Raw genomic sequence first — 22,043 nt, 5'->3', positions numbered from 1 at the left:
TCGTGGCCGGGGAGCCTAGACAACCAGACGTGACGTCAGATGTGATTAAGTTTGCGCGTCACCTCGACGTCAGCCTCTCACCTCTTGGATGTCCCGTCCTGCGAGCAAAACTCCAGCGACTTTGGGCTCCGCCCCTGTGAGGGCGGCGGCCAATGAGGGCGGCTCTGCGGGGAACCGGGCCAGTGAGACGAACTGGGGGCGGGGCCGGGGGCAGGAGGTGGGGCGGCGGCGGCGGTGGCAGCCCGAGGTCTCGCTGCGCGCAGTATATGACAGTACGTCAGCCGCGGGATGGCCGTAGCTGTGGCGGCGGCTGCAGAAGCCCGAGCAGCCGCGGCCGCAGTGGAGACTAGAGCCGGAGCGGCGTCGGCGGCGGCAGCCCGGGGAGTTTAAGATGGCGGCAGGGGGGGCGGCGGGCCTGCGGGAAGAGCAGCGCTATGGACTGTCGTGCGGACGGCTGGGTCAGGACAACATCACCGTCCTGCATGTGAAGCTCACCGAGACGGCGATCCGGGCGCTCGAGACCTACCAGAGCCACAAGGTGAGCTGGCCGGGCTCAGGGAGGGAGAGGGAGAGGGCGCCCCCCACAGCCTGGCCGCGCCATCCCCCGCCCCCGGGATCCGTCGCGGGACTGGGGGCGCTGTGACTCGCCGGCGCGGCCGTCAGCGCCCGTGGCCGCAGGGCCGGGCAGGGTCGCAGAAGACGCCGTCCTGGGCCGGCCGGGCGCTGGGGCGCCGAGAGGCAGGCGGGCGGGCGGCCCCTGGCGGCGGGGCCGAGGCAACCGCTGCTCTACTTTGGCTGCGCTGCCGCTGCGGGACTTTCCGACGGCGCCCGCGGGTTTCCTGGCTTTTTCTGTCCCAGGGAGGGAGAGAGGGACCAGGAGTCGAGTGAGGAAACCACGTTGCTTACGGCTGGTGGTGGTGGTGGGGGGGAGATGTTGTGGGGAGGGGGTGCAGCGTACCGGTGATGAACTCCCGAGGATCTGCGGGCACAAGTCGTCAGCGTTTGGGGGTAACAGGCACCGTAGACCCGCAGAGACGGACCTAGGCGGCCCGCTTATGGAGCTGGGGCACACCTTGTACTCGCAGGGACTTGGGGACATAGGCGCTTCGTGTACGGCGGGGCACACCGTGTACTCGCAGAGATGAGGGCACAGGCACTCCGCATATGAGGGTGGGGGGACGCTTCGCGTACTCACAAAGGCTGGGACACAGGCGCTCCGCGTACGAGTGGGGGGGGGGGACACACCTTCGTGCCCCGCACTCCCAGGGACTTGGGGACAAGGCGTTTTGGGTTCCCGAGACGCACGAACACCGCGATCCAGGGAGCTACACACCCAGCGCTCTCCCAGGAGCTAGGCACCGGTTACGGGGACAGATTGGTGGAGGCTCCTCGTACCAGGAAGATGCCCCGGATCTCCGGGAGGTGGGAGGAAGGGGGGAAGGGGGCTCAAGGACGTAGAGACATGGAACGAGGTTAAGGGTGGGGGGAGGATATACTGCATCCAGTGTCTTACCCCGCACCGCGTTCCGTACACAACTCGAGTACAGCGAAGGCTTTTGTAGACACACACACACGCTGCAATTGGAGTACAAACCTCACGTTAAAAAAAAAAAGTGAGGGACAGAGAAGAGACACTGCAACCTGGGTGCATGGAGAAGCCGTTTATGGACATGTGTGGATGAGGGAGACCGGAGTGGACACATCGCCTAAGGGGAGGTATCTACCATATGTGGACGGGTAATACTTACTCCAAGAGGAGAGCCAGTTGGGGAGAGATAATAACTCACAGAGCAGCCTAACAAATAGCTCAGTCCATATCAAGGAAACACGCTCTAATTAACTGATGTCATAAAACAGGCACAGAGGGACACTCAGATGCAAACTCAGTTATTCAGATAAAAGTGGAAATTTAACATCTGTTGAGCTCCCACTAGTGCCAGGCACTTTAAATGCATACAAGGAAGACAGAGGTAGAGAGCCACAGGAGGTGTGACCCTGGTTCACAGGGACGTGTGAACCTGAGCCAAGGACGACACATTCAGGGAGGCCCCCTACATAAACATGCACACAGCGGGAGGTATTCAATTGTGCACTGCTTGGGGAGTGAGTACATGAACTCACAGGACAGTGTAGGTGTAAACATCAGGAGAGAGAGCGGTGAGCATGGTCTCAGGAGGGCACTCACAGAATTGAGTGGACACATGGGTGCTCACATCAGGGCACATATGTTACCCTCCAGAGAGGCATATAACGAGAAACACTCAGACTTGAGAGGGGAGGGAGGAGTGCATGCAGAGGGACAAAGTTACCTTCACCATGAAATCCCAGGGAAACTGTCTCATGTATGGCTGAGAGGTCAGTGTACACCCAGCAATAGGAATGCAATGAGAGACAAGAAATACAATACTGCACGTGTTAGTTAGACAGGTGCACCTGCAGGGAAGAGACCAGCACCAGCATGGAGTGTGGAGGCCCATATGGGGGAAGCCAGATAGGCAGGCTGAGGGACAGAGGCAGACAGGAGAGAGAAACTCAGCCCTGCAAGATGGAGATAAGCTTGCCTGTTCCAAGGGGAGGACGTGGGAAGGAATGACAGTGGGAAGAAGGTAGGTCAGGGGATGTAAAGAGAAAAACACAAAGGCGGGAGACAAAGCCAGCAGGAAGAGGCTAACCTCCCGTCAGAAACAGATCCAGGGAGCAAAGAAAGACTGACACACAGGGTGGAGAGGCATCTTTGGGGACAGTAGATCAACTTTGGGAGAACAACAGGTAAACTGTATAGTCGATTACAGCAAGATTGACAGACATTATACACTTGGCAAGGATGAGGCGCATGAGGAGGCCCATAGGGGAAGGGGATGGAAAGTGAGGTGACTGACAGGCCCTCAATGCTCACTGATATGTATGCCCACTGAGGCCCAGGAAGTGGGTGAGAATGTTAATTCTTAATGGTTGAAAAGTAGGAAGAGACTGGAGAAAAAGAAATGAGGGACCCTTCAGGTGACTGTCACCCTGTTGGTACTATTGCAGGGTCCTCTGGCACATTCAGGTAATAGTTGCCAGCATTAGGCTTCAGGCTGAGTTATTATCAACCAGTAGAAGGATACTTATTTGGTATTTTACACCTTCCACACTTATCAGAAGTAGGGCTCTTGACTTTAAATTGTAGCTGCTGTTTGGAAATATGTTGGCATGTGTTAGGTAATTGGGAAGAAGTTTCTGGTGGTCAAGCCTATTCTCTCTGGGGGGGAAAATGACTTTAATTTCTTACATAAAACTGCCCCTATTATTCCTGTGTTTGGAAAGGTGCATAATGCTTGATAAGTGGCCTCCAAGTGGCTTTGGTCTGTACAAGATTATTACTATTACTCCTCCTCTTCTAATGACTTTCTAAGAGCCAGAAATTTCAACATGTTAATTTCCTAAATTAAGCATCAGAGAGTTATTTTTATCCAGATTATTTTTGTCCATTGGATTTTGTATTCTAAATTAATCCACTGACTTAAGGTTTCAGGGAGGTAAATTCAGGAATTTTAGGAAACTGTGATTTAGACAAAATACAGTAGTTCTTTAGATATAATTGAGCAAGTATATGAAATTATGAAGGTTCATGAAAACATAATCTTTAATTGGAAACAAAACAAACAAACCTAATTGACCTTCATTATTTAAGTTTTCTATTTTTAGACAAGAAATGAAGAATGCTAACTTGGGAACCTTTTTAAGTAGGGATTGGGGTGGGGGAGAGAGACATTTTGGGTGCAGGAATGGTAGTTACAGTTGGAGTAAATATCCCTAAAAGTTGTTTTTCCACTCAGTTTGAATACAGAAATAGTTTCAAATTGATTTTTATATTAAAAATGTTAAATGGAACATTATTTTCATAGTTTGCAGAATAAATTTAGACATACTGATATTGATGTGGATCTATTGCAAAGGTACTTTCTTTTTTTACTATAGATTATTTTGGATGAGGGAACAAGTTGCTATAAAAAATAAATAAAATCACAAATTATAACTTTATAGTTATCCTAAATTGATGTCTGTGATTGTGTGGTCTATATAAGTTCTACATTTTTTAAATGAGCACATATTACTGTAATTACATATTTCTCCAAAACGTATCCTAAAACTGTATTTACAATTAAAACCTAAAATTCTAAAATATATCTTAGCTGAATTTTTTCAGTAATGTAGCTGGCTTTATTTTGACATTTGAGTAACTTATTGGTAGTAATATAAATCTTATCAAAATAGTCTAAGAAGATTCTGTCGTCATTGAGCCTGTCAATTTTTTTTTAATGTTTACCTAAAGCTTCAAATGTGGTGGTAAAATAATATTATAATGTTTATCCAACTATTACATAAAAAGTCTTGTATAGATGCATTTGAGGATGGGGCTTGACCTTCATTCTCTGTGTCTGAATATCAGAAAGTAAATGCTTTTAAGAAGGATTCTGTTAACACATTCTCTTGTCAACTCTATTGGTTTAGTTTTCCTGCCTTGATTAGTGTCTTTTAGGAAAATAATTGTGTTTTGAAAGTTTGTACAAATATACTTACATTTAATTTTTGCATGAGGAACTCAATCTCTCTCAGTTGCCAGATACTATTATTTACTATCAAAGCATAAAGTCTTATTTAAATCTCCATAGTAATGTCCTTCATAGTTCCTCCCTTTAATGTGTTACTTGATCTATTAAAATCACTGATCTCACAGGTCATGGGGGGTAGGTGATTTCCTCTCCTTAGCCTTTCATTCTACCAGGATAACTTTTCAGCATTTAATTAATTGTGGTTTAAGGCAGAGAAAAGACTCATACCTTATTTTTCCCTTAACTCTTCCTTTTTTCGCTTGTCCTCAATTGTGTGTGTATGTGTGTTGTGTGTTCAATAATCTACCTTATAAATACTACAGAAGACCCTGTTCTCCCAAAGGCGCCGTTCTAGTGTCCAGACCTGCCAGCACAGAGCTGCCACTGTCATCTGGCATGTAATTAAGTAAAACAATGAGGCTTGCATTAGCACATTCCTTTTGTTGCACTTTTTAAATGTAGCCAGGTTTAATTTAAATAAATTAATCTTACTGACTTTTAACTTAGACCTATCTTCAAGCTGAACTTGATCTTAAAGTGCTTTTTATCAGTTAAAGTGAAGTTTGTGCCCCATGTTGCAGTATGATTGAAAAGTTTATTCAAATGATCAGGTGCTCAGGGCAAAGGAGAGGCCTCCTCCCAGTGAAAAGCAGTGGCCAAATTGACTAAAAAGATAGAGGGGGGATCTTGGCACCAGAATTGGGAGAAGAAAGAAAGAACATATGTGAAGGATTGGAACATGTTCAAGAAAAGAATTTAAAAGGAAAGGGGCGTAGAATTCTTGGAATGATTTACAGAAAAGCTTACTGGAGGACAGTCACCAGATCTGCCTTTCCATTTGCCTCATTTGCACTGTGGAAGTTGTGCTCAGAGCACGTATTAGGTAATTTGTGATAAAGCCAGCAAAGGGAGGAAAATGAGAATTTCAGCTAAACCAATGCTGGGTCATTTTTAACAATTTGCAGACCACAGTGAAGCTCATACCTGGCACCAGAGTTTAATCACACTTATTTGCCAGTTTGGGCCAAATATATTTGGAGTACTTGAGAAGGTGTCCCTAAAATGTGCTTTTTTGGGCATTTATGCATATAAGATGAGCTAAGTTTTAGAATAAAGAAAACAATATGTATATAACCCCACATTTGACTATCCTGCATACCTTTAACTCCATATGACATTTCTCATGACTTAAGCAAAAATCTAGGAAAATGGGTCTGGAATAGAATACAATAATTTAATGGCCGTGTCTCCATAGCCAAATAGAAGCTGAAATCGATGCATGCATAACTCAGGTTAAATTTACCAGGAAGAATTGCTCTGGGTATTTTTTTTTTTCTTTTCTTTTCCTCCCTCCCTCCCTTCTAGTTTATTTACCTATCTATAAATATACTTGCTCAATTATATCTAAATTAATTAGGATATGCTCCTTAAAAGATTAATGAATCAAATTACCACCTTGAATAGGTCTCTACAGTCAGAGCTTTTGGCTACTAGTTTCATAGAGCTAGATTGTTAGACAAATGCCATAGTTTTTTTCTTTTGGGGGGATCCTGTATGTTATTGATCTACAGATCATGCTGGGGTCTTAAAGGATTTTAGCAAGATTTGAGCAGGCAAAGACTAGATGGTGGACCACATTTCCAACAAAGGGAATGGCACAAGCATGGAAAGGACAGCAGTAGAAAAGCTATAACAGGCTTCAAGAATTGTAAGGAAGACCCTGTTCCACTTAATCTGGAGGGGAGGAGGAAAATGTAATTGGATTTAAAGAGGAAAGGCAGATTGGAGCAGGTTAGATTTTATTTTGTCAAGACTGGTGAGGCTGAGTAGAAATTTAAGGTGATTTGAGCTATGCTTTCAGATTATTCTGGCCTCATTGTACATGGTAAATATAAGGTAAATCTGGAAGGAAATAGACAAGTTATAAACAAGTATGGGTTCAGACCAGAGATAATTTTGTTGTAAAGTAGATGCTTGTGATAAATAGAATCTATAGAATTTAACAACAGGTTTTAAAGGAATAGGGTTGAATTGAGATTTCTAGCCATCAGCACTAGCAGGAGTAGGAACCCTTAGTAGAAAAAGGAAAATCAGAAGCAGTTGGTAGAGTAGGGTGGGGTTGGAGATAAAAAGATGATGTGTACCATGTTAATGAGCATTCATTCTGTCTTTTTTTGGTGATTAAGAGACTTAGGTTTGATTAGATGTTTTATATTTGAGAAGTGTATTTCGGGGTTTGAGGCTAATCTAGAACAATATTGTTTACATATTTCATATAAACTTACATTTGGATGGAAATTTGAGGGAAAATTGGAATTATTATGTGGAAGAAATTTATGGTTTTAAGCAGGAATTTTTAAAGTGTTGTTTGTATTTTTATGGACTTCCTTTATTCAATAACCTTCTCTATAAATTGCACTTAAAACCATCATAGAACACAGATAATATGAAAGGAAAATTTGATTTTAACATGAAGATGAGACCTGTAGTTTCTGTCCCTGCAGATTATTGAAATGTTAAGTAACTCTCTATAATTGGATGTACATTTCAAGCATCATTTTGAAATGATTTCTAAAGGTTTTGAAAGGGTCAACGTTTTCACTATTTCTATATTAATTCCATTTCTGTTTTAGTGTTTTAATTATCTCCTTTCTTTTTTGATTGACAGTTTCATTGTGAAAAACAAAAGATCATCATGAGTACATAATGCTTTTGTCATACATACACATTGTCATGGTCTAGTTATGGGTGCTTGATTCATGGTCCATGAGATAATCTTGGCTAGAAGACTTTTTCACTGAACAGTGAGCTTGTTCAAGGGTGAAGCCAGGCTTGTCCTTTCTAATAAGATTCACTAAGATACATTAGAATCTAAATATGCTTACCTGGAAATTTAAGTGTTAGCATATTTTAGAATAACATTTACTTAGTATCATTGCTTTTGTTTTCAATTATTGGAAACCCTTTTGCCTCAGAACCGGAAAACATACCCATGTAATAAAAACTCAGGTGAGTATTTTAAGATGTTTTTTCTTTAATAAAAGATTAAGAGGTAGGAGTCAGAATTATAACTACCAAATATTCATTGATTCATTTAGCAAACATTTATTAATCTTCTGACATGTGCCAGGCATAGAACTAGGCACTGGAGATGTAAAGATTAATGTTATGGGCAGTCCCTGCCATCAAGAAAGTACAGACATATGGGGAAAAAATTCAATAAACTCTTTATTCAAGAGGGACATCTATAAAGAGAATAATTATGTTTGAGAATGTGCCTGAGAAGCAGTGTCTGCTTCTTCACTTCCCATCCTCTCCTCAGCCCACTCCAGTTGGGTTGTCTCCACCACACTCCTGAGACTGCAACTGACTAGATCCCTGTTACCAAGTCCCATGTCATCTTTCTGTGCCTGTCTTACCCACCCTCAGCAACATTGCATCCTGTTGTCCAACCTCTCCAGTTAGAAATTATTCTGATTTTCCTCCTGCCTCCGACCTAGCCCAATCTTTCTCACTCTGTTCTGCTGACTAGCCTCTGCTTCACTAGCCCCTGAATCCTAGAGGTTCCAGCTCCCTTCTCTTTATTCACTCTCCTTAAGTGAGCTCATCTAGCCCTATGAATTTAAATGCATTTATGTTAATGATTTCCAAATATTATCTCTAACTCTGATCTCCCTCCAACTCCAAGCATTTACTTCCAACACCTCACCTCCTTATTAGAGTTTAATAGGTATCCCAGACTTAGCAGATCCAAACACAATTCTTGATTTTACTCCTCAAACTTACATTTTCCTGAGTGTTCGCATTTTTCTAAGTGGGGTTAACTAGTAGTCCTTCATGTGTCTCTTTTGACTGATCCATCCGCAAGTCCTGTCAGTCTTCAGTCATCTAAAATCTAACTCCATCATCCCCATCACCAAGCAAATGAAGACCAGCTTCTTAGACTAATATAAGCCCCTTATATTCAGGCTCCTGCCTTCTCAGACACAGCTCTCATTAAGTTCCTCAGAGCACATTGTACTCCAGTTCTAACCAATTATAACAATGTTGTGTTGTATTTCTGCCCTTTTTCAGTGTGCTCTATCAGAAATGTCTTTCCCCCAAACTAGCCCACACTCACATCTGGCTGTTGTCTGCTTGGAAAATTCCTACTCATCTTTCAGATCTCACTCCCCACAATGATTTGACTGCCCCTTTCTTTTCTCATGACACTAAATCACTTCATTGTATTTGCTTGCTTACATATCTGCCTCTTCCTTACCCAATTAAACTTTTTATTTTTAATTTGTGATTGCACACCATCTGACAGGTTGCCTGGCACATAGTATATATATATACTTGATAAATGTTTCTGGAATCTATATAATAAAGAGCCAGGGTCATAAGGACCGAAAGCTCGACCATACAAGAAGTCAGTGCTGGGTTGGCGTGGTGACCCAGCACTGATTGGGGCGCTGAGGGCACCCAACCAAGCACTGACTGCCTAGGGGGCTGCGGATCATTTCCGGAGAGAGGCCTGCCAAGAGAGAGGGGCAATGTCTGATCCATAGCCTCTGTGGCAGCCGTTGATCAGAACTTGCTTCTCTTTCTCTCCCAGCCTGGCCAACAGCCCTGCCTCCATTTCTCTCCAGGCCTCCACAGGGCTGCTGATCATCCCCACCTTTCTGATCAGGCCCTGTTGATAAGCCCAGAGTCACTGACTGGCATAGAGACTGATCAACCAGAACCAAATCTGGGTGGATGTAAGTAGCCAATGGCTGCCTAGGAGGCAAAGCTTTTGACACTGACTGGCATAGAAACTGACCAGTTCAGAACCAAATCTAGGTCAACTGTGAGGAGCCAATGGCTGCTTAGGAGGCGAAACTTTTGATGCTGACTGGCATAGAAACTGACCAATCAGAACCAAATTGGCCGGCAGAGGAGGGCAGTTGGGGGCGAGATCAGGCCTGCAGGGAAGGGCAGTTAGGGGTGATCAGGCAGGCAGAGGCAGTTAGGGGCAATCAGGCAGGCAGGCAGGTGAGTGGTTAGAAGCCAGCGGTCCCAGATTGTGAGAGGGGTGTCTGACCGCCGGTTTAGGCCCACAGGGATTGGGCCTAAACCGGCAGTCAGACATCCCCCGAGGGGTCCCCGATTGGAGTGGGTACAGGCTGGGCTGAGGGACCCCCCCCGCTCCCCCCCCCGCCCCCCCCCCCCCGCTCCGTGCACAAATTTTATGCACTGGGCCTCTAGTAAAAAATTAAAAAACAAAATAAAACCTAACTCCATCAATCATCACCACTCAAGTCCCAGGCACCATCATTTCTCTTGAGGACCACTGTCATGGACTTCCAGCTGGTTTCCAAGTTTCCACTCTTCCTCCCATAATTTATTCTCCATGCAGCAACCAGAGTGATCTTTTTAAAATATTAAGTGTGATCATGTAGTTTTCTGGTTTTTACATTTCTAATAGCTCCCTTGTAAAATTGCTTTTAATGCTTCATTTTAGCAATTTCTAGTATTTAAAAAATAATCTCCATCTTTGAATCCAAGCTTATTTTATCACTCTCCTTACATTTCTGCTCTAGGGATTATGATCCCAGGGGATAAATCTTCATTTACATTTATAGTCAGATTTGACATGTAAGGTTATTATACAATTACTAGAGGCCCAGTGTACAAAATTTGTGCATGGCGGGGGGGGGGGGGTTGCGCTCAGCCTGGCCTGCATGCAATCCGGGACCCCTCAGGGGATATCGGGCCTAACCTGGCAGTCAGACATCCCTCTCAATCCGGGATGCTGCATACACCAGTGACCTTACTATTCATACAGGTGAAAGGCATCTTGCTGTTGTATGGGTAGCTACATATTTTTGCCCTGATTATAAAAAGTAGTACAGCCCTAACCAGTTTGTCTCAGTGGATAGAGTGTTGGCCTGCAGACTGAAAGGTCCCAGGTTTGATTCTGGTAAAGGGCATGTACCTTGGTTGCAGGCACATCCCCAGTGGGAGGTGTGCAGGAGGCAGGTGATTGATGTTTCTCTCTCATTGATGTTTCTAAGTCTCTATCCCTCTCCCTTCCTCTCTGTAAAAAAAAAAAAATCAATAATATATATATTATTTTAAAAAATTGGATATAACATGATCCTTCTGAGGCAGTAGTACCATTTTTCCCATCTTATGGGTGGAAAAACTGAAACAGAGAGAAGTTAAATAATTGGCTTTGTCACACAGCTATAAGTGTCAGAATCAGGGCTAACCACAAAATGTGCAAGCCAGAGTCCATGCATGTCATCGCTGCATCATCCTGTTTTTTCAATGTTAGAGTAGCCTTGCCAGGTTTTGATTTTTAAATCTAAGAGACTGTTCCCAATATATAGGGTAGGGTTCTTAGGCCTGGCTGGTGATCAGGGCCTTCTGTGGGGTGAGCGGGGTGATTGGGTGGCTCCTGCTGGCACCCGCATTGGCTGGTGGCCTGGTGCCACCCACTGTCTAGCCCCGCCCCCTGCAGCCACTGCTGGTCATCGCCTCACTCTGTGGGGCAACCAGCGGGCAGGGTGATTGGGGGGCCCCCATGGCACCTGCCTTGGCTGGCAGCCTGGCCCCCCACACTGGCAAGCTCCACCCCCCTGGATTGCTGCTGCTGCTCACCTCCCCCTGGTGGTCAGTGCACGTCATAGCGACCGGTTATTCCACCAGTCATTCCGCCGTTCGGTTGATTTGCATATTAGGGTTTTATTATCTACATATATAAAGAGGTAATATGCTAATTGGTCCTAACTGTGTCCCAGTCACAACCATTCAACAGGCTGTGCGCGCACAGGAGCTAGTGGGCAGGGACAGGGGCAGGGGCTTGCACCACTGGAACATGAGGCTGCTGTCGGGGGTGGCCCCCCTCACAGAGGTGTGCACAGGCCTGCCGCACCGCCCGGCCTGGAGGGGGGGGGTGTCAGGATGGAGGCACACGCAAGCCTGCTGTGCTACCAGGCCCAGAGTGGGGGCGTCAGGATAGGGGCAGCCCTGGCACCACCCTGGAGGGGGCCATTAGGACGGGGATGGGGCCTTGGCAGAGAGCTCTCAGCACTCCTGCGCTGGGATTTGAAGGCGCGGAGAGGAAGGGAGAGCAGATGGGCAGTTAGGGGGTTTAGGCAAGGTGGGGAGAGCAGATAGGCAGTTAGGGGGATCAGGCCAGGAGGGGAATACAGATAGGCAGTGAGGGGGATCAGGCCAGGAGTGGAGAGCAGTTAGGGCCATCAGGCCGGCAGGTGGGCAGTTAGGGGCATCAGGCAGGCAGGCAGGTGAGCGCTTAGGAGCCAGTGGTTCTGGATTGTGAGAGGGATCCCAGATTGGAGAGGGTACAGGCCAGGCTGAGGGACCCCCCCCTCCCCCGTGCATGAATTTTGTGCACCGGGCATCTAGTATAGGATAAAGCCCACATTAAGCTCTCTTTTGGAAAATAAGTGATAGGATGTTATACTTCAAGTATTATTGGTTAAAGGCTGGTTCACAGTAACTAACTTTTTAGCTGGTTCAGATTAGATTTTTGCCTTCTATGTTCCTTTAAGAGCTATTTGAAATAGGAAGATTTAAGACAACAGTAATGCTTGTAAAAATTTGGCCTGCATCAGTGACAGTTTGCCAGAAGCTATGTTTTAAAACAAGGATTGTGTTAACTATATTAAGTTTTTGACCTCTTCTCACTACTGTTTTGGTAAGCCTTTTTATATTTCACTGTTTTCAATGCTATGATGGCCAGAAAAAGTTTGGATTGACTCACAAAGCAAAATACTAGATTTTGTGGAGCTTAATGACTCTTTTTTGGAGGGTGGGTATCTAATAAAAGATTGGGGCCACAGAAGGAGACAGCCTTTATTAAGGCAGCTTTGGATTATCTCTAAATTTCACATTCATGCTATCATTCTAAACATATTACCAGGCCCTAGCTGGTTTGGCTCAGTGGATAGAGCGTTGGACTGTGGACTGAAGGGTCCCAGGTTCGATTCCAGTCAAGGACACATACCCGGGTTGCGGGCTCAATCTCCAGTAGGGGACGTGCAGGAGGCAGCCGATCAATGATTCTCATCATTGATGTTTCTATCTCCCTCTCCCTTCCTCTTTGAAATCAATAAAAATATATTTTTTAAAAAACCATATTACCAGTTTCTGATAAGAGCTGAGTATATTTGATTTCTTCATGATCAACAGTCTGATTTTCTGGGCTGTTTCCTGCTTTAGCTCCAATTTTCTTTCCCTTCTCTCCCTACCTAGATTTTTTTGTTTGTTTGTTACAGCAGTTAAAATATAATAATTGTATAGTTTTTGTTTTCTCTATCATGAGATATTTTAAAAAACAGAATAAAATAACTTTTTAAAGTAATAAGTCATAAATACAAGTTATTAAAATGGTATAGAACCTCTTTTAGGAATGAAATATAGTCTATCTTATACAAATTGTATACCAGGGAAATAAATACTTTTTGCTGTTTACTTGCACAGGTGAAAACAAATTCAGGTGTCTGATATTTTCCTTAAGCTGTAGTGCAAAACCAAAACTAGTGATCACCTCAAAGGCTCTCAGTTCTTATTTGTTATTAATATCCAGCTTTCAGATGTTTCACTTTTTATTTTTATTTTTTAAAATATATTTAGAGAGGAAGAGAGAGGGAGAGAAAGATAGAAACATCAGTGATGAGAGAGAATCATTGATGGGCTGCCGCCTCTATGCCCTTTATGGAGATGGAACCTGCAACCCAGGCATGTGCCCTGACCGGGAATCGAACTGAGACCTTCTGGTTTATAGGTTGATACTCAACTGCTGAGCTACCCTGGGCGGGTAGATGTTTCACATTTTATATAACTGCTAGTGGGCCAGTGCACCAATTCATGCACACTGAAAGGAAATTAATGAGAAGAAATATTTTAATATCTCTATTCACCGATTCTCTATAATAGAGGTTTCAACCAAATTCACGATCAACAATGACAGATCGAAACACACGCATGCAATTGGTGCCAATGAGAGCTTTATAGGTATCGCACATGTGCGAGTCAACGTAGCCTTTTATATATATAAAATAAACTTGCTTAATTACACCTGCTTTCTGATGTAGCTAAACTTTTTCCAGCCCAGTGAAACACCGCAAGTTCTCCTTCAGGTAATTGTCAGCAACACAGCAGTAAATATCAACACAAAGCACATTATTATTGTAGATCATGCAGGGAGAACAAAGGGTAAAATATTTAACTGTAGCAGTGTTCTACTATATTCTGCACAGTGAGAAAACCTGAAGTCATTTTCAAGGTCCACCATTTCTTCTTTTTAGTCAGGTCAAGTTTCTAAGCTTTCTAAATCTCCGTTTTCCAGCTAATGAAAAGAAAATAGGATTTCACCAAGTCTCCTATCTATCTACTCCAGGACTTCTGTGAGGATCAAATGAGATGAGGCATAGGAAAACGCTTCACAGACATTTAAAGTGTGAAATGTTTGTACCTGGCTATAAAGCAAGTCATGTTCTTAAGCTGAAGGAACTACAAGGAGGCTAGTCACTAGGGAGAGGAAGCCAGGCCTTGCTACATGATGTCATTACCTGGCGCTCACAGCCACCGTTTCTGGGCTGGACTGGGCTGTGGACCACATTTTGCGCCATGGGGTCTCAACAGCATTAGCTGCGATTTGGTGATATGTCGCTCCGGGGTGGTGGTGGGGCCTGTGTCCCGCTTGGTGGAAGCCGAGTGTTGCTTTGTGGGCGCCAGGTCCACGTTGCCGTTTCTTTGTAAAAGGCCAGTGCGCATCACGGCAGCTCCTGAATTGAGCACTCGCCTCCTGGTGGTCAGTGCACATCATAGCAACCGGTCAGATGGACACTTAGCATATTAGCATTTTATATATATAGATATTAACTATTTTAAGGAGGGGCAAGAGAGGCTAGCTGTATATAGTATGGGTGGAACACAGTTTTTAAGGTGAGACAGGCCAGGGTTTGAATCTCAGATAATTTATTAGCTATGTAACTTTAGATAATTCATAAGATTTACCCAAGAAGTGGAAATAATAGTATCTACCCCCTAAGAGTGTTCTGAGAATTCCCAGAAGTGTTAATAAAAAATGATTGTAGTGCCTGACACATTTTAAGCACTCAATAAATAGTGACTAGGTAGCTATAATTGTTTCTTAAAACAACCCCACTTAAAGCACTCACCATTTATAGAGTGTTCTGGTTTTGGTAAAGTTCCAAAACTATTTTTGACTTTGGAATTTTTTTTTAGCACTGTCTTTATCATAACTTATAAGGCAGCTTAAGTATTCAGGTAAATATTCGGTATTTACTAGTAATAGATGCTGGTTTGTTGATTTTAAATAATTTAAGAATTCTTAAGTAGTTCAAGAATAATTCAAAAGTTAACTGAGTTAAAGTTCCATGATGGGTTCAGAAGGGAAGCGGAAGGTATTTTAACCTTAGGGAATAAAGTTAGAAAACAAATCTCTATAATGGTTTTCTTAGAGAAATCACGCTTTCTTAGACCAAGAATGCCATTTCTTATGTTTGTATATTCACAAAAACAATGGTGGTTGATAGAGTAAAAGTAACTATAGATTTAATTTGTCTACATGCATAAGTAATATATAAACAAACAAGAGATGGTTATAACAACTTTTATAGGGTAACTTTCTTTTGTTCACCTCCAAAGACACCTGAGCTTTACTCCTTCTCTTTCATCCTAAAAGAATTATGTCAGAAATTAATATTACTCAGTAAAATTAAGATTACTTAGCAAATTACATATTACTTTTATAGTCCCGATATATTTGAGGAATAGTCCCTGAAAATAAGTGGACATAGAACAATTTTTTGTTGCAGTAGAATTGGCATGTAATGGCACATGTCAAGAGTATAATCAAACTTTTGAGCATTTTAGCATTGCCTACACCAATCATGTCAAACTTGTGGCCCACAATGAATATTTTTGCGGCCCAGCCAATATAAAGGTATGTAAGAAATGGTTTAACAAAAATTTCGTAACTTAATTTTTACAGTATTCTGTTATACATAATTATTAATAATGAACTATAATGATCGCTAATGACTGATTACTATAATCGTGTTGCATTCATTTCCCTTACACGCCTTACGTGCAAGCGAATCATTTCTCTCCACTAATACTAGCAGCAAATATTTTAGCAGCCAAGCCATTAGTCTTGGACTGACTTGTCTGGTGTGTGCAACAGGAAATATTTTGCTTTCAGAGAACAAGAAAAATAGGTTTATTTGCATTTATTAATTTGTGCAGTTATTCAGTGTCTGGTAAGCTAATGTTCAAGAAAAAATAATTTTTATTAAAATGTTCTATTATTTTATGTTAACGATTACTCATTTATTTCAGCCCTTTGTATTCAGCATGTCTCTATCGAAATAAACCTACGTTTCTATGAAAATTGAAGCTTTTGTTTTTTTGCAGCCCACATAAACTTAAACCTTGTTTATTTGGCCCATGTTAGCCTTTGGACTAAGAACTTAACAGACCTTTTGATTGCAAAACATCACCTTTATCAGGTTATTGAAGCATTTGTCAAAAGGAGTTTCCCTAGCCAGTTCCAGTTTGCATTGTTTCTTGGCTGGATGAAGATACCTGATCACAATTTTACTTAGATTATAAATTGACTACTATTCAGTTAAACCCTAGAGTACTTGATTTTTAAAAGAGCTGTTTGGTGTCACTATTTAATTGAAGCTAAAAAATCAAAAGTTGAAGCCCTATTGAAATTTATTTGTAATGGGAATGTACTTAGTGAGTTAAACATTATTTTAAAACATGCCATATCATATTTGGCCACCTATATTTACATGATCATTTAAAAAATGTACAGTGAATTCAGGTTATGTTTGTGCAGTTAGGCTTAAAAACATTTAGATTAAAAATTAACTGCTTGAATCATTTGTTTTTTGACTCTTAGAACTTATTCCTGGTAGCTATACCATTAATACACTGGTCAGATGCATAAGTGGCATAGAGTTCTAGCTGCCTTTTGCATTTTTTAAAATCTAAAATTGGGGTTAAAATCAATAAAACATTTGAGATTCTCTTATGTATTTTTCTTTTCTAGGTTGTCAGATATCTTAAGAGAGTTTTTTTAGTAACAGTAATCTTAGTTTTCCAGTTTGGATAAGCACACAACTATTTTAATTTTTTTCATAAATGAAAAATGCTAGCACAAATATTTATTATACATGGTCCTTATAGCAAAAAAAACCCTATTATTTTTATTATTTTTTTAATCCTCACTGGAGGATACTTTTTCCCATTAATTTTTAGAGACAGTGTGGAAGAGAGGGAGGAGGGTGGAAGAGGGGGGAGAGAGAGAGAGAGAGAGAGAAACATCCACGTGAGAGACACATCAATTGGTTGACTCCCCCATGCACCCTGATCAGAGCCAGGGATTGAACTGAAACCGAGGTATGTATCCTTGACTGGGAATTGAACCAGAGGCCCTTCAATCCCCTGGCCAATCCTCTAACCATTGAGCCAAACTGGCCAGGACCAAAACCTATTTTTTAATAAGAAACTGAACTTTGGAAATTTTAGTGGTTTTATGAAATTCATTTTCTTTGGGAACAAAATGTCAGAATAACTGAATGAGCATACGGGCTTTTAAATACTCAGCACTATGAGATAACTGGCTATAGAGACAAGAAAAAGAAAGGGATTCAGGTGGCTGGATTTGAGGTCCAGCTCTGCTAATCATTAGTTTGATGATCCTAAGCAACACACTTTACCTGCTGGAGACTCATTTATCTCCTCCTCTGAAATGGGGAATAATGATACCTTCTTACCACCCAGATTTGGTTTTAGAGGGCTCATTTGCGACAATGGGTACAAAAATGCTCTGTGCATTACAAAACTATATAAACAGAACTATCATTTTTGTGGAGGAATCAGCAATACAAATAGAACAATAAGCATATCAGGAGGTTAGGTTCTAAATTCAGTGATAAGGCAAAAAAAATAAAACTGGATAAAGTCAAAATTATTCTTAAAAGTTTCTAAATTGATGTAAAGCATAGTTGTGTTGTTTTGTCTATACAACCCTGAATAGTAATCTGTAAGGTATACAAGGATATAGTGTGTACCACATATTTAAAGAGAACATGGCCAAATAATTTTATATTATTTTTTTAGCTGAGCATGATGCAGAATGAATACTTGTAAGCTAAATATGTGTTAGATTCCTCTCTTTCATTATAACTAGGAGTAAGACAATCTATGAAAAAATATATCCCCAACATAGTGGAATTGTAAACACAGGCATCTGGAAAAACAACAGCTAACAGGAGTTAATTCAAAGTGGGTATAGGTCAGACTTAGCAAAATGGTGGCAGCATTGTGTTTTTTTTGGCCTGAAAAAAAATTTAACTTTTAAAAATTTGAATCCTCTCTAGGTTGGGCATTTATTCTTCAGGTGTTCACTCCTTATTGCTTTACACCCTGTCTCACATTTACCTGCCTTATGTTATTAAACACATTAAGTCTTCCATTCCTGATGTATCCAAAGGAAGGCCTCGGTGAGGAAATTAATCTTAAACTTAAATGTTAAGTGAGTGATTAACATGGATTGGCAAAATGTGTTTGGGAAGGTATGCCAGGTTGAAGGAACAGGAGGAAGGTAGAATAATAGAAAAGAAAATGTTCACAAAACAAACAGACAAAAAGGTTAGCATGGCTGAACCACAGTTTAGAGCAGCCGTGGGCAAACTACGGCCCGCGGGCCGGATCCGGCCCATTCGGCTGTTCTATCCGGCCCGCGGAGCTGAAAGAGCAGAGGGTTCTCTTGCTCTCCCCTCCGCTCCTTCACCAGCAGCAGTGTTAACATGTATTAGTTCACACAAACACTCCATCCATGCTTTTGTTCCGGCCCTCCGGTCCAGTTTAAGAACCCATTGTGGCCCTTGAGTCAAAAAGTTTGCCCACCCCTGGTTTAGAGGAAGTGTAGTATGAAATTGGTTGATCCTGTAGATGGCGGCAGGTCTGTTTTCTATGTGGAGGAGTTTGCTTTGCCTTGATGGAACCCATTGCAGGCTGTGCCACATGCTGAGAGTGGTGTCTGAGAGAGCTTCTGCTAGCTATTTGAATTTGGAAGGAATTGAAAGTAGGGAGGAAGGCCTTTATCTAGATCAGCAGTTCTCAACCTGTGGCTCGCGACCATTGGAAAACACATATGGCATATCAGATATTTACATTACAATTCATAACAGTAGCAAAATTACAGTTATGAAGTAGCAATGAAAATAATTTTATGGTTGGGGGTCACCACAACATGAGGAACTGTATTAAAGGGTCACGGCATTAGGAAGGTTGAGAACCACTGATCTAGATCAAGGGTAGGAAACGTCCGGCTCCTTGAAATCATTTGGTCTGGTCCTACCTAGGCATTAGGGGTGAGTTAATTAAATATTTGACCAAATATAGCAGGCTAATTTTTAAGTTGGTAATTTTGCATGGCCTGCGAATGATTTTATAAATATCCAAATGGCCCTTGACAGAAAAAAGGTTCACCACCCCTGATCTAAGTACTTGGTGATAGGGGCTTGAAATAGACAGAGGCTTCTAAAGCTGAGACTAAGCTTAATTTGAGGAAGTTTGGAGCTAACTGACCAGAGATGATGATTGGGACCTCTGGAACCACCTTCACTTCATTTTTCTTTGGTGCCTGGTAGTCAAGCTTTTAGCACATTTTATCTTTCTTCCATCGGAATGCTTGTTCCAGATGAAGTAATACTAACTTAGGCCTTTCTCACCAGAGTATCTCCAAATAAAGAATCCCCTGGAGCTAATCCTTTATCCTAGCCCCAATCCGTCCATCTCCATCTTTCGTACACATGACTGAAGGGACTACTTTCCCTGAAACACTTCTTTCAGCAACTCCCTCTCTTGTTCCAAAACTTAGATGAGTCTCCAATTAGTTGTCAGGTCTAAGGCCCTACCTGAGAGGGTAATGGGAAGGATTAGGGTGGGGTTATTTCACAGGGTGATAAATCTTTTGAAATCCCAGAGGTCTGAAATTTAAATTACTGATTGTCCTATTTATTCTGTAGTGGATAGAAGCAAAACTGAAGACAAATTTTCAACCCAAGGAAATATTAGACAGGGATTTCCAGGTCCAATTCTTACCCTTTGTGTAGTGTTTCAAGTATGAAAGAACTCTACACAGAGAGACATTTGCCCTTTGCCCACATAGTATTCATTCCTGTCTCCTTGCTTTTCTGTTCAGGCAGAGCACTTCTCCCTGGAGTTAGTATTTTCTAAATTGCTACCCAAGATCCACCCTTTCCACAAGATCTTTGGCTTTTCTAGTATATCTTATAACCTATAATCTTCTTCCCTTTTTGAGAGTCCTTACTACACCTCCTGGTAGTACTTAGCCTAGTATTTAATCATTCTCTAATATTCCCTAACTAAAATGTGAACTGTCTGGCATGAAGGAATAGGCCCCCACACTCTTGAATTTCCCATAGCAGATGTGTGTGGAACACCAGGTAGTAGAAGAAACGCAGCATGACAAAATAGGAGGATTGAGTCCTGAGTTCTGGTCCCAGCTTAGTTAGTAATGGGACACATTGCCTAAGGGGGATGGGCATCCTATCGAATAAAAAGGAAATATGCAAATTGACCATCACTCCAATACACAAGATGGCCACCCCCATGTGGACACAAGATGGCCGGCAGGGGAGAGCAGTTGTGGGTGATCAGGCCAGCAGAGGAGGGCAGTTGGGAGAGACCAGGCCTGAAAGAGAGGGCAGTTAGGGGTGACCAGGCCGGCAGAGGAGGACAGTTGGGGGTGACCAGGCCTGCAGGGGAGGGACAAGGCTTGCAGGGGAGGGCAGTTGGGGGGGGGACCAGGCTGGCAGGGGAGGGCAGTTGGGGGTGACCAGGCCAGCAGGGGAGGGCAGTTGGGGGTGACCAGGCCAGCAGGGGAGGGCAGTTGGGGGTGACCAGGCCAGCAGGGGAGGGCAGTTGGGGGTGACCAGGCCAGCAGGGGAGGGCAGTTGGGGGTGACCAGGCCAGCAGGGGAGGGCAGTTGGGGTTGACCAGGCCAGCAGGGGAGGGCAGTTGGGGGTGACCAGGCCAGCAGGGGAGGGCAGTTGGGGTTGGCCAGGCCAGCAGGGGAGGGCAGTTGGGGGTGACCAGGCATGCAGGGGAGGGCAGTTAGAGGCAATCAGGCTGGCAGGGGAGCAATTAGGCGTTAATCAGGCTGGCTGAGGAATGGTTAGGGAGTGATCAAGCTGGCAGGCAGAAGCTTTTAGGGGCAATCAGGCAGGCAGGCAGGCGAGCGGTTGGGAGCCAGCACTCCTGGATTGTGAAAGGAATGTCTGACTGCCCATTTAGGCCCCATCCCGGTGGGAGAGGGTGCAGGCTGGGCTGAGGGACACACACCACACCCCCCACCCCCCGCATGAATTTCGTGCACTGGGCCTCTAGTTAACTATATTATCCCTGGATCAGAATTATGCGATTCTAGTGGCCTACAATTGACTGATAGAATATGGTGGGGGTGAAGAGAGAGAAGACTATAAATTTAAGGTTGTGATCCCAGAGAACTAAAAAGATAGAAGTACCCTTGATAAAAAAGTAGGAAAGAGGTGCCAACTTGGGGGGTTGAAGTGGGGTGGTTTAGTGTTTGCCAGTTTTTCTGTCATTGAGTAAGGGAGGAAAATGTAACCAGCCTCAGAAATGTTCAATGTTTGTGATTTGAAAGGAGAGCCAGGAGGTAGGACTGATGGAAATATTGTGAAAACTTGAGCCTAGACCTGTGTTACCCAAATTGTAGGGCAGCTTCTACAGAAGAAAGACTTCTTTAGGCTTCTCCAGGCTTATTGCTATTAGTTCAGGAAGAAGTTTAGGTCTGAAAGGTAGGTTTGGGTAGGGTTTTCTTTCTCTAAGGAAATTCTAGCATTAATCTATAATTTGTATATTCATAAAAGACTATGACTTAAAAGGAATCACTATTAAAAATCATTTTACAATTTCAATCATTATCTTTTTATCTTCCCTTTAAAAAAAAAAAAACAACAACCCACTTCTCACACACTAAAAAATGAATTTGTTACAAGTATTACTTTGAGCCTGCTGATAAGTCTAGAGTTTAGTGATCATTTTAAGGTAGTAAAACAATGATAATAGTATCTATTATAATGTTTTTTTCCAAGATGTTTATCCATTTATCCTATATAATAAAAGGCTAATATGCAAATTGTTCCCATGGGTGGGAGTTCGACTGACCAGGAGTTAGATGTGCGCTAACCACCAGGTGGCAGCGTGGAACATGGCAGGCATCAGCAATGCGGTGCTGGCAGCAGGTGGCAGTGGAGGCACTGCTGGACCCAATGGGCCCCAATAAGAGTGGGACTGCAGCGGGATGGTGGAGCAGGTGAGCGGGTGGAGCCAGGCCAAGGCGGGTGTGAGTGGGGGCCCTAATCG

General features: G+C 43.0%; 1 protein-coding gene across 4 annotated transcripts in view; it reads left to right on the top strand.

The window, feature by feature from the left end:
* The first annotated feature begins 241 nt into the window (after window positions 1–241).
* ELL2 (elongation factor for RNA polymerase II 2) overlaps window positions 242–22,043 on the top strand; it is an 86,752-nt gene continuing 64,950 nt past the window's right edge. For 2 of the 4 annotated variants that reach the window (XM_036310394.1, XM_036310393.1), the window contains exon 1: window positions 243–538. In XM_036310394.1, coding sequence (XP_036166287.1) covers window positions 392–538 — 147 coding nt within the window. In that variant the 5' untranslated portion in view covers window positions 243–391. Of the gene's footprint in view, window positions 539–22,043 lie in introns of all 4 variants that reach the window. The other 2 variants (XM_036310395.1, XR_004967686.1) reach the window with 2 other exon arrangements.

The sequence above is a fragment of the Myotis myotis genome, unplaced genomic scaffold (genome assembly GCF_014108235.1).
Source record: "Myotis myotis isolate mMyoMyo1 unplaced genomic scaffold, mMyoMyo1.p scaffold_m19_p_5, whole genome shotgun sequence".
Lineage (NCBI taxonomy): Eukaryota > Metazoa > Chordata > Mammalia > Chiroptera > Vespertilionidae > Myotis > Myotis myotis.
This window is presented reverse-complemented; position numbering and strand designations above follow the sequence as displayed.